We start from the raw sequence: 13,740 nt of genomic DNA on the forward strand, positions 1-13,740 counted from the left end.
TATAAAATAGGAGTTCATTACAAGAAAACATATCTTTTACGGCAGTAGTTTTCTATTGTAAAAGGCCTGTCATGACATATTTAAACTGTTATATTAGGGTGGATCGTAAAAGGTTTTAGGCCCCATTTACAACAGTAAGTTTACCATCATATATATGTATTCTATATTTCTATTTACGACAATATTTATTAGAATAATTACGGTCGTAAACATCCTTTTACGACAATTGAAACCTGTCGTATAAAACCTTTTTAGGATGATGCAAAGCAGTTGTATAACCTAAAATAAATTGAAAAGCTTTTAAGAAGGTAATTTTACCATGGTAAAAAAGTTCAATCATATGTATTAGAATTTTGATCATATTTTACATGATTCTTTTTTTATTTTCCTTCATTTTCTATTTATAATTAACAATAATACAATTAACTCCCTATTCCAAAAGAAATTATTCTTATGGAAGTATTAATTAAAGCACAATCAATAATATTTTATTATAAAATGATAGGTGTATCTAGAGCTAACGGTGGGTTGGCTTAAAAAAAGAATATCTTGACACAAAAGAAAGCATGGCACGACACGATACGACAAGGCTCACGATCATGCAGGCCGTGCTGTGAGCCTAAAAAAAGGCATGCAAGCCGACATGGTATGACACAAAAAATAAAAAATGAAAAAATAGCAATTAATAATGTTACTGAACAATGTTCTGGTATTTATTATTTTACAATTTGTTTAGTTTTATATAGCATAATGAAAATTAGTTTTATTTTTAAAGAATATAAAAATCATGCAGTTTTTAGATATATTGCAAAAAAAAAAAAAAAAAAAAGGAAAAAAAATTAGAAAATATTGGGAAAAAAATGCCTATATTGTTTGTTTTAGCTATTGTAATGGATCATAGGGTAAAATTATTAGGAGTAAATAATATGATAGAAGAAATTTCAGCAAATCTAAAGACTCCTTTAAAAATTTCTTTACATAATGTTATAACTTTATTACTTCAAATGTATTTAAATTATGAAGTCAAATGTGGAAACACGACAAATATACATCCACCATCAAGGTCAAGTTCTTCTAGAGGTAAAGAATGTATTTGGTCTATCATCACTAAAGGTATACAATCAGTAGGTGCAAGCTTTTCATATAGTGAAATTACAAATTATTTAACCATGGATCTTTTGGTTGAAATTATGATTCAAAATTATCAATTTGATATTCTTCGATGGTGGAAAACATATCAAAATATTTATCCTATACTTTCTGTCATCGCACGTGATTTACTAACGTCTCTAGTTTCTATTGTAGTATCAGAATTGGCTTTTAGTGTAGGTGGACGTGTATTGGACAAGAGAAGATCAAGTTTACATCCAAGTGCTGTTGAAACCCTTATGTGTATGAAAGATTAAGTGACAGCAGATTTCAAGCTTCAAATCGTGTTGTTGAAGATATATTTAAAGATTTTAAGAATTTAGAAATTATTGAAAATGAAGATGAAGATGTATGATAATTCTTAATCCTGATTTCTAAGTTTGTATTTTTAATTTACAATTATAAATTATAAGTAATAAAAAATGTTGAAATTCAATTAATCTTTCAATGTCTCATTATTTTATTATATTTCATATTGATTATATTTTTTTTAATTAATACAAATACAAAATATCACTAAATATAACATATAAAATATTTTTATAATAATTATTAATAATAAATTGACCACAATTTATAAATATTAAAAAAAAATTTATAGACTGGCCCACAAAGCACATGGGCCGCCTGCAGCTAGGCCCATGGCACAACATGATATATAGAGAGAGCCATGTTGTGAGCCTTCAGATTTGGTGGGCCGGCATAGCACGACAAGGCACAAATTTCTGCGGGCCTTGGCACGACACGACAGACCTTGAATTTTTAGATATGGCACGACCTATCACCAGCTCTAAGTGTAACAAATAAAAATACCATTTTCATACCGCAACATTGTAACACCTAAATGTATCTAACAACCATAAACAAAACCCTATGAATATAGAAATCAAATCTACAAACACTACTCCAGAAACAATACAGAAATGTTTCCAACAGACTCAAAAGCATATGTGTTGCTCTTCCTTACTTAATATTCGAATATCAAACCATTGCCCCTAAAAATGAAGAAACAAACTAATTAGTATAATTAAATTTAGTGCAATAATTAAATTAATGGGTTGGTGCTTCGACTGGTTTGCCTTTAAATGAGAATAGTTAAAAGATGAATAAATTAAAGTATGGAAATAAGGAGAAAGAGACATCCAAAATGAATTTTGTCAATGTATTTAATGCACAAAAGTGTAGAATATATTGTAAAAATTTGTTAAAAAAAAAAAAGAAAGGGGAATTGAGAAGTGAGGTGGTGGAATTAGTGAAGCCACAAGTAGAGTGATATAGGTTAATAAAATTGAAAAAAAAAAAAAAAAAAAATTAAACCATAAGTTGAAAAATAGAGAATACGAGGTGTATACAGTTAGTAAAATAAATATTGAATAAGAAAAAATTAACTAAAATAATTCTTATTTAGGAAAGATCAATATACTAGGCCTAGAAAATTCCCAAAAACATTAACTTAAGGAATGAGATTGTTGTTTCACAAAAGTCATCTGTTTCTAGTTAGTAATTTATCATCTGTTTAAAGACTTGGTAAAGATCTTATTCATGAGAAAGTCATTGTGATGAGCATGTAGCTCCCTCTTTTTAATATGAAATTCTACCTCAATTTCCAGAAGTTTAATCTAAAAAGTAAAATAGGGAACTAACAGTTTCTTCATGGTTTTGTTTATATCTTTTGTATATTCTTTCCGATTCCTTTTGAAGAGGATCATGATCAAGTGTAGAGACAACCAAGAGGTTACCGGGGCTGCATTTGGTATGTTTGGAAGGAATTGATGTTGGCACAATCTATATCTAAAAAGTAATAACTAGTTTCATTACTGGTGTATTTTGTTTGCTGGAATATCAATACAAGAGTCTATTAGTTTCTGGGTTATTTGCCTACTGTTTAATATTATTTTCTGGGTTTTCTTGATTGTTGCTTGCTGTTCTTATTTTGGTTGTTTGAGTTTGTCATATTTTACTTAGAAAACACTTTGTGTAAGTTTCACAGCCTCTGGGTTATTTTTGCTGCTTAAAATACTCTCCCTGGAAACATCATAACAGCAGACTTGAACAAATTTGATAACAGAATAATGTTCCTAATTTAGGTGAACATGGAAGTATCTATTATTAAACCAGACTCAAGAAGGGGAGGACTACACAAAAAAGAAAAAAAAAATACACTTAGGGGTCAGAGGTAGAATCTCTTTGATAAGGCATAGCTAAAACTAACGGAAAACACATGAATAACAGGATGCGACAGTAGTGAAATGCCTAGAACAGTATAAAAAACCAAATGCCTTGTAATAGGACACAAAGCAACTCGGAGATACCAAAAATAGTACGCTTCAATTACATACATGCATTCGGATACAAAATGTGCATATGCACACACATGGTCTGTCTAAAATGTGAGGGAGCGAGAGAGAACTCAAAGCTATGTGCAACAGAACTGTTACTTAAAGAAAATTACTATCTAGGTCAAGAAGCACCATTAGCCAAAAGCCAAACAGAAAAAGGTACCTTTTTCACGCTCCTCATCAGCTATCGTGGATCAAAATCTCTTGCTGCTCTAGTTCCTTTTTAGCGTTCTCGCTTCATAAGTCTCTTCAATGTGTCTGGATTACGATGCTCAGTTAGAGCTTTCTGGAAAGTCTCAATGGCAGGTTCAAATTCCTTGAGCATTTTGCCATTTTCACCAGAGCAGTTCCCTTCTAGTCAAGGCCCTTGCTATCACTTAAAGTCAGATCTAAGCTCTCTTCCCCTTTCAACAGCCTTATCACAATCTTGATGCATTCTTCATACTAAAAACGATTAATGTTGGGAATAGGATCAGCATACTAAATTAAAAAAATATTTCACCACAAAAATTTTAGATGCTAAATTTAAGTAAAACTTTAGAAGAAGAAATAATTGGCATACAAAATCTCCACTTCGTTGATAATGAATCGATTAAAATCTCACAGACCAAAAACTGAGCGCAGAATGACTAGGCACTAAAAACTTCTACAAAGAAATAGGCAAAACCTTACTTCATTAATTCTAAAACACTAGGAACTAAGTCATCTCAATGAGGTTAACGCTTTTGAAAGTTGAGCTCTGCACAGAGAGTCGCAAAAGTAGGATTTAACATTAGATTTCACCCATGTTGGGGCATAGAAACAAAGAATCTATTATATACAGGACAATGAAATGTATCAACTAAGTACTAAGCAAATGTTATACTTCCATTTGCTAGGACTTAATTTTTCCCAAAAACACACTCAGGAAGCACTATCCATAACAAAAGAGATAACTAAATCAGCAGCAAGAACAAGCGCACCTATGTTAGTCACCATAGCAAACAAAGGACTCTTTCTTAGACTAGTAGACTAAGGTGACGTAGTCTACCCATCCAAAATTCCTGGAAGAGTTTGCATGCTAATATACCATTTCTTCTAAGCAGCGTAAAGCGTGATCTTTTGCAATTACAACAGAACTTCTTCAGTAATTATCATTCTTTACTCCTATTGAAACTTCTAGCATGTTACTGAAGCAAATCTTAACTAATCTCTCAAAGAAGGGTCGAAATTAACAAAACGAAAATTGTTACCTGGCCCATCTCGAGATACACTGCGGCACGATTAGTTAAGTAAGAAATATCCTCGTCGTCGAGCTCCAATGCCTTGGGTAATGTGCAATCGCCTTCTCAAAATCCTTCTTCTTATAAGCAGCGTTTCCTTCTTCCTTCTCCTTCATGCTTGTGCCTTCTATCCTTTTTTTCCTTCCCATCCTCTGTCAACTCCATCGGCTCCGGTTCCGGCTCGGGCTTCTTCTCCTCCTTAGTGGCTCTGATTTCTTAGGCGATTCTTCCTCGGGAATTTCCATGTCATCACCAGTGGGCCCCTTGAACTTCACGTTTAATAAAACTCCTAAAGCTTGCATCACACGCTGGTCCTTCAAGTAGAGGTTTAGATTGTTAGGATTTTCTTGAATCTCTTGCATCATTGTAATAAAATCAGGCTGTGAGAAATATTCTCGTCGCCGGATCCGCCGTTAATTTCGCCCACATCTCGGGTCCAGCGAAGGCAGATTGAACGGATTGTCTGTTGGTGGGGCCCTAGATCTGAACGATTTAGCGGCCGCTGCTTCTATCCTTTAATCCGGATTGATAGTGCTTCATTGTGAGGATCAATTTCAAGGCCTTTTTTGTAAGCCGAGATAGCGTCGCCGTAGTTATGTGAACCAACGTAAGCCGCGCCGAGTCGGCTGTAGCCTTTAGGCCAGTCCGGTTTGAGCTCGACGCGTCTTCTTGCATCGGCTAAGGCTTCGGCGAAGTTGTTGAGAGAAGCGTAAGCGGCGGATCGATTGGAATAGAGAACGTGGTTGGATGGAGCCAGAGCGATGGCATCGCTAAAGTGACGGACGGCGGCCTCATAGTCTCCGGCCGAGAAGGCGGCGTTGCCTTTGGCTTTGGCTTCTTCTTGCCATGTCAGCACGGTAGTTTATAAATCAATATAAGAGAAATAAAAATAATTAGGAGAAATATGTTTGTTGCGTATGATAAATGAGTGTAGGGATGGGAAGGAAGAAGCGTTTGTGTTTGGGAATATAAAAAGGGTTAAAGAGAGACGAGGCCTTCTAGTGGAGACCGAGAGAGGAGTGTCTGGAATGTTCGGTTAAGTGAGTCGTTTCATTGAAAAAGGGGGTTTGTTTGTAGGGTGAGTTTAGCGTCTCCAAGTCTTCATAACGACTTTATGACTTGACCCTTCCTCTTCTTACATGTACAATATTTTTGTTACCTAGGATTGCTTGTACACACATAATATCTATAAAAAAAAAATAGAATAATAGAATTAATTTATATTCTAATTCTTATGGTTTAAAGTTATCACTTTATAAAAACTATGAAAATCATTACCTTTTATGTACTTGCATTATATTTATGCATGTGCATAATCCATCAACCATATATTGAAGTTGCACATTATTTATAATTGTTTATATATTGATAAAGTGATATTATGTTAAGGTTATTAACGTATAATTCATTAGAAGCCTTTTTTTTTTTTTTCGAATGAATTATATTTATTTTATAATTCATTATGGTTTACTAATGTTAATATATATACTTATGATTATCATTAATTAGAAGCCATTTTTTTGGTTTATTATGTTGTTCAATTATTATTCCATACTATTGTGTAGCAATTTGAAAATGGTTTGCGATACTTTGGGTATGAAAAAACTGCTTTTCTTTGTTTCTTAACATTTAATATAGGAGAAATGAAGCGTCTTCCAAGGATTGCTTTATTAATTTTTCCTTGAATAGTATTTTGAAAAAGTTAAGCTAGATTGTTATTACGAGATAATATTTAAAAATTAATAAAACACCCCATATTTATTAATTTAGCTAAACACCCCTATAATAAAACATTAAAAATTACAAAAACATCCTCACCACCCATTAAATATCGGCAGCTGGCTATCACCGTCGGAGGGTGGTTAGAAGTCAGCAGAATGACGCACGATCGTTGGACTCTGTCAGTCGTGAGCCATTTTGACAGATTCCGACCACTTTCTCAGCGGTGGTGGCCAACTGTCGGGAATATTGGTGGGTGGGAGTGTTTTTGTCAATTTATAAACTTTTATTGTTGAGAGTGTTTAGTTAAATCAACAAATCTATGGGGTTTAAAAATCTAAATATTTTGAATTAAATAAATACGATTGGATTTTGAGAATATTGAAAAAATATGTATTTGAGTAGGATATGATAGGAATGGCCTACCAAAATAATTTTCTACTATCAATTTTTCTTGAATAAGTCACTAAACATCATAGAAAAGTGAAACTAACGATTTTTTTCATCAATCTCTGAATGAGTTTCCCTATAAAATAGGAGTTCATTACAAGAAAACATATCTTTTACGGCAGTAGTTTTCTATGTAAAGGCCTGTCATGACATATTTAAACTGTTATATTAGGGTGGATCGTAAAAGGTTTTAGGCCCATTTAACAGTAAGTTTACCATCATAATATGTATTCTATTTCTATTTACGACAATATTTATTAGAATAATTACGGTCGTAAACATCCTTTTACGACAATTGAAACCTGTCGTATAAAACCTTTTTAGGATGATGCAAAGCAGTTGTATAACCTAAAATAAATTGAAAAGCTTTTAAGAAGGTAATTTTACCATGGTAAAAAGTTCAATCATAGTATTAGAATTTTGATCATATTTTACATGATTCTTTTTTTATTTTCTCATTTTTTATTTATAATTAACAATAATACAATTAACTCCCTATTCCAAAAGAAATTATTCTTATGGAAGTATTAATTAAAGCACAATCAATATATTTTATTATAAAATGATAGGTGTATCTAGAGCAACGGTGGGTTGGCTTAAAAAAAAGAATATCTTGACACAAAGAAAGCATGGCACGACACGATACGACAAGGCTCACGATCATGCAGGCCGTGCTGTGAGCCTATAATGTGTGATTATGTATGTACAAAATTATTATCATCCATATATTAATCATAGATTAAATATGTTTAATATGTTATTAAACTATCAAAATTATAGGTTATATATATATATATTATTATTATTATTATTATTATTACTGCCTACATATATATTTTGTATCAACACCCATAAATTCATAGTGGTATGAGAGTATTGTAATATATGACAAATACAAATGTGTGATTAATTTAGGTTTAATTAAACTATTATATTATTAAATTTGTCATGTTATATATCACTTGATTATACAATATATTATGTTAATAAATTTGCTATACTATATTTAATTAAGTTATTATATTATTAAATTTGTTATGCTATATATCACTTGATTATACAATATGTTATGTTCATAAATTTACTATACTATATTTAATTAAATTATTATGTTATTAAATTTGTCATGCTATACATCAATTGATTATACAATATGTTATGTTCATCAATTTATCATACTATATTTGTTATTCATTAATTAAAATGTTATCTCATAATATTTAATTATTGATTACATTTGAAAAATATATGAAACAATTATGTTATTAGATTTGCTACGTTATATATCATTTGATTATACAATCTATTATATTATTAAATTTGTCATGTATCATAATAATTTATTATTTTTTAATTAAAATGTTATATACTTATATATTTAATCATTAATGACATTTGAAAAAAAATCCAAACATATTTTATATATAAGAAAAGCAAAAACATCATAATATTTTATTATTAATTATCATTAAAAAAATTCATTCAAACTAAACCAAACATAATATAAAAAAAAAAAAACATGAAAATAAAATAAAATATATATATATATAATAATGTATACCATATTTTTCGAACATAAACAAACGAATAATCGAATAATCGAACTATTCGTAAATAGTTTGTTATCGAGTCAAATCGAACATTATCAAACAAACATCAAGCTATTCACAAACAAGTTGATTCGTTTACAACCCTAGGAATACCTACAAGTTCACCCATACCCACATAGGATAGGATACAGATCCAATTTTTATTATGCGTACCCAACCAGCCCACCCCAGGTCTACTTCTATCAACCAAAAACTTGCATGAATTTTCCAATTGGAAACATTGTTTTCTACTACCTTTGAACTGAAGCTTTAATACTGTAACAAAAACTATAACACAGGAAATTAATACTGCCAACAAAACCCACCAGAAGCAAAATTAGTTTCACTTTCACATTACCAGCACTATAGACTCGGGACCCAGCCATTCCAGACAGTTATTGTCAGGTTTAAGAAGCTTAATCCCGGTAAATGTTCCATTGAAACTCCTGGTCATTAAGCTGCCAACTTTTAGAGCTGTAATAAATTGAGTAACACATAAACACACACAAAAGAAGAGAAAAAGAAGGGAAACAATGTCTCAATGGATCAACGTTAAATTGTAGATATAAAGAAACTCCCAAAATTTGCCATGCGATACTAGTTCTTTACCAATTAATCCACTCAAATTCACACACCAAAATACAATTTACTCAAGATGAGCAGAAGGGTTTTTTTTTTTTTTCTCATTAGTAAAACTTTTATCAAATTTATTTCATTTGGACAATTCCAGCATTGATCAGCTTCTGAATCTTGTTCATCACCATTGGGTTCTTCATGTGCTCCTGAGCAGCTTTGGGGTTTTCTTGGAAGTCAACCAATACCTATCCACAAACCAAAATCCATTTTAGTGAAATTTTATATCCAGCAACAGAGCAAACAGTTAAAATCCAGTCCTTACCTGTCTCATTACAGGGTCAGAAAGAATGTTTTGAATTTCAGGATCCTGCATTGCCTTGGCCTGCAAAATGGAATAGAATTCAAAATCAGAATCCCCCAAAATGCTGAACATATCAACCCGAACGATAAATACATATTTTCAAAAAAGCTAACCTGTCTCTCCTTCAATTCCTCAGGGCTTAATTCTCCACGGCCAGCCTTACTAATTTGTTGCACACATCTGCACAGAATTTTAGAGCAACAACTAAGATCCCAACCACAGGAATTTTCGGCACAAAACAGTCATTAAAACAACAGACCCACAGAAGCTGTATTCATGTGTGCTACCTTCGCATGCCATCAAGCAGCTCCTGGTTTTCTGGGTCAAGTTTTAGCCCCTCCTGGTATGTTTCCAAAGCTTTGTCATATTCTTTCATGAAAAACTGAGCAGCCCCTTTTCTAGTATACCCTTTAGAAAAGGTTGGATCAAGCTCAATGCACTTCTCCGCATCCTTCAATGCCTCAGGCAGTGCACCTAATTTTGTGTAGCATGCAGCTCTGTTACTGTAAGCCTGAAAACCAAAACTAGCCCTCATCAATCCGTAACTATCCATTTATGCTTAATGAAGAATATAATAAGCACTGCACTATAGATAAGTAGATAAAACTTCATACCTTTGGATCTTTGGGATTCCTCCTCAATGATTCTGTGTAATGTTTCACAGCCTCTGGGTATTTTTGCTGCTTAAAATACTCATTCCCTGGAAACATCATTAACAGCAGACTTGAACAAATTTGATAACAGAATAATGTTCCTAATTTAGGTGGAACATGGAAGTATCTATTATTAAACCAGACTCAAGAAGGGGAGGACGACACAAAAAAGAAAAAAAAAATACACTAAGGGGTCACAGGTAGAATCTCTTTGATAAGGCATAGCTAAAACTTACGGAAAACACATGAATAACAGGATGCGACAAGTAGTGAAATGCCTAGAACATGTATAAAAAACCAAATGCCTTGTAATAGGACACAAAGCAACTTGGAAGATACCCAAAAATAGGACGCTTCAATAACATACATGCGTTCGGATACATAAATGTGTATATGCACATGCACATGGTCTGTCTAAAATGTGAGGGAGCGAGAGAGAAACTCAAAGCTATTGTGCAACAGAACTAGTTACTTAAAGAAAATGTACTATCTAGGTCAAGAAGCACCATTAGCCAAAAGCCAAACAGAAAAAGGTACCTTTTTCACGCTCCTCATCAGCTATCGTTGGATCAAAGATCTCTTGCTGCTCTAGTTCCTTTTTAGCTTTCTCAGCTTCATTAAGTCTCTTCAATGTGTCTGGATTACGATGCTCAGTTAGAGCTTTCTGGAAAGTCTCAATGGCAGGTTCAAAGTCCTTTGAGCATTTTGCCATTTTCACCAGAGCAGTTCCCTTCCTAGTCAAGGCCCTTGCTATCATCTTAAAGTCAGATCTAAGCTCTCTTCCCCTTTCAACAGCCTTATCACAATCTTTGATGCATTCTTCATACTAAAAACGATTGATGTTGGGAATAGGATCAGCATACTAAATTTAAAAAAAATATTTCACCACAAAAATTTTAGATGCTAAATTTAAGCAAAACTTTAGAAGATTGCATACAAAATCTCCACTTCGTTGATAATAGAATCGATTAAAATCTCACAGACCTAAAACTTGAGCGAGAATGGCAAGGCACTAAAAACTTCTACAAGAAAATAGGCAAAACCTCTACTTCATTTAATTCTAAAACACTAGGAACTAAGTCATCTCAATGAGTTAACGCTTTTGAAAGTTGAGCTCTGCACAGAGTCTCGCAAAAGTTAGGATTTAACATTAGATTTCACCATTGTTGGGGCATAGAAACAAGAATCTATTTGATATACAGTGACAATGAAATGTTATCAACTAAGTACTAAGCAAATGTTATACTTTCCATTTGCTAGGACTTAATTTTTCCACAAAAACACACTCAGGAAGCACTATCCATAACAAATAAGAGATTAACTAAATCAGCAGCAAGAACAAGGGCACGTATGTTAGTCACCATAGCAAACAAAGGACTCTTTCTTAGACTAGTAGGACTTAAGGTGACGTAGTCTACCCATCCAAAATTCCTGGAAGAGTTTGCATGCTAATATTACCATTTCTTCTAAGCAGCGTAAAGCGTGATCTTCTTGCAATTACAACAGAACTTCTTCAGTAATTATCATTCTTTACTCCTATTAGAAACTTCTAGCATGTTACTGAAGCAAAATCTTAACTAATCTCTCAAAGAAGGGTCGAAATTAACAAAACGAAAATTGTTACCTGGCCCATCTCGAGATACACTGCGGCACGATTAGTTAAGTAAGAAATATCCTCGTCGTCGAGCTCCAATGCCTTGGTGTAATGTGCAATCGCCTTCTCAAAATCCTTCTTCTTATAAGCAGCGTTTCCTTCTTCCTTCTCCTTCAATGCTTGTGCCTTTCTATCCTTTTTTTCCTTTCCATCCTCTGTCAACTCCATCGGCTCCGGTTCCGGCTCGGGCTTCTTCTCCTCCTTAGCTGGCTCTGATTTCTTGGGCGATTCTTCCTCCGGAATTTCCATGTCATCACCAGTGGGCCCCTTGAACTTCACGTTTAATAAAACTCCTAAAGCTTGCATCACACGCTGGTCCTTCAAGTAGAGGTTTAGATTGTTAGGATTCTTCTGAATCTCTTGCATCATTGTAATAAAATCAGGCTGTTGAAGATAACTTCTCGTGGTCGGATCCGCTGTTAATTTCGCCCACATCTCGGGACCAGCGAAGGCAGAATTGAACGGATTGTCTGTTGGTGGGGCCCTAGATCTGAACGATTTAGCGGCCGCTGCTTCTGCATCCTTTAATCCGGATTTGAGTGCTTCATTGTGAGGATCAATTTCAAGGCCTTTTTTGTAAGCCGAGATAGCGTCGCCGTAGTTATGTGAACCAACGTAAGCCGCGCCGAGTCGGCTGTAGCCTTTAGGCCAGTCCGGTTTGAGCTCGACGGTCTTCTTAGCATCGGCTAAGGCTTCGGCGAAGTTGTTGAGAGAAGCGTAAGCGGCGGATCGATTGGAATAGAGAACGTGGTTGGATGGAGCCAGAGCGATGGCATCGCTAAAGTGACGGACGGCGGCCTCATAGTCTCCGGCCGAGAAGGCGGCGTTGCCTTTGGCTTTGGCTTCTTCTGCCATGTCAGCACGCGTATGTTTATCAAACAAAATAAGAAGAAATAAAAATAATTAGGAGAAATATGTTTGTTGCGTATGATAAATGAGTGTAGGGATGGGGAAGAAGAAGCGTTGTGTTTGGGAATATAAAAAGGAGTTAAAGAGACGAGAGCCTTCTAGTGAGAGACCGAGAGGAGGAGTTCTGGAATGTTCGGTTAAGTGAGTCGTTTCATTGAAAAAGGGGGTTGTTTGGTTACGGGTGAGTTAGCGTCTCCAAGTCTTCATAACGACTTTATGACTTGACCCTTCTCTTTCTTACATGTACAATATTTGTACCTTAGGATTGCTTGTAACACATAATATCTATAAAAAAAAAATAGAATAATAGAATTAATTTATATTCTAATTCTTTGGTTAAAGTTATCACTTTATAAAAAAATATGAAAATCATTACCTTTATGTACTTGCATTATATTATGCATGTGCATAATCCATCAAAATATATTGAAGTTGCACATTATTTTATAATTGTTTATATATTGATAAAGTGATATTATGTTAAGGTTATAACGTATAATTCATTAGAAGCCTTTTTTTTTTTTGTTCAATGAATTATATTTATTTTATAATTCATTATGGTTTAATAATGTTAATATATATACTTATGATTATCATTAATTAGAAGCCATTTTTTTGGTTTATTATGTTGTTCAATTATTATTCCATACTATTGTGTAGCAATTTGAAAATGGTTTGCGATACTTTGGGTATGAAAAAACTGCTTTTCTTTGTTTCTTAACATCTTTAATATAGGAGAAATGAAGCGTCTTCAAGGATTGCTTATATAATTTTTCCTTGAATAGTATTTTGAAAAAGTATAGCTAGATTGTTATTACGAGAATAATATTTAAAATTAATAAAACAACCCATATTTATTAATTTAGCTAAACACCCCTATAATAAAACATTAAAAATTAACAAAAACATCCTCACCACCCATTAAATATCGGCAGCTGGCTATCACCGTCGGAGGGTGGTTAGAAGTCAGCAGAATGACGCACGATCGGTTGGATCTGTGCAGTCGTGAGCCATTTTGACAGATTCCGACCACTTTCTCGCGGTGGTGGCCAACTGTCGGGAATATGGGTGGGTGGGAG

General features: G+C 33.7%; 1 protein-coding gene across 1 annotated transcript; it reads right to left on the reverse strand.

The window, feature by feature from the left end:
• Positions 1-9,029: 9,029 nt before the first annotated feature.
• On the reverse strand, positions 9,030-12,664 carry LOC116121322 (hsp70-Hsp90 organizing protein 3-like). The gene is made up of 7 exons (XM_031407276.1): positions 11,723-12,664; positions 10,636-10,924; positions 10,060-10,145; positions 9,733-9,956; positions 9,559-9,625; positions 9,407-9,466; positions 9,030-9,329 (listed from the first exon to the last, which is right to left on the reverse strand). Exons 1-7 carry the CDS (start codon positions 12,605-12,607, stop codon positions 9,216-9,218), a joined length of 1,725 nt encoding a protein of 574 aa, XP_031263136.1. The 5' UTR covers positions 12,608-12,664; the 3' UTR covers positions 9,030-9,215.
• Positions 12,665-13,740: the final 1,076 nt, after the last annotated feature.

The sequence above is a fragment of the Pistacia vera genome, unplaced genomic scaffold, assembly GCF_008641045.1.
Source record: "Pistacia vera cultivar Batoury unplaced genomic scaffold, PisVer_v2 Contig973, whole genome shotgun sequence".
Taxonomy (NCBI): Eukaryota; Viridiplantae; Streptophyta; class Magnoliopsida; order Sapindales; family Anacardiaceae; genus Pistacia; species Pistacia vera.

Bases quoted from the DNA above. Each gene is read 5' to 3' on its own strand.
- LOC116121322 (XM_031407276.1), bottom strand. From the start codon at position 12,607: ATGGCAGAAGAAGCCAAAGCCAAAGGCAACGCCGCCTTCTCGGCCGGA. The intron at 10,146-10,635 runs GTACCTTTTTCT...TGATGTTTCCAG, and splicing joins TGATGAGGAGCGTGAAAAAG to GGAATGAGTATTTTAAGCAG. The intron at 9,957-10,059 runs GTATGAAGTTTT...TTTGGTTTTCAG, and splicing joins GGAATCCCAAAGATCCAAAG to GCTTACAGTAACAGAGCTGC.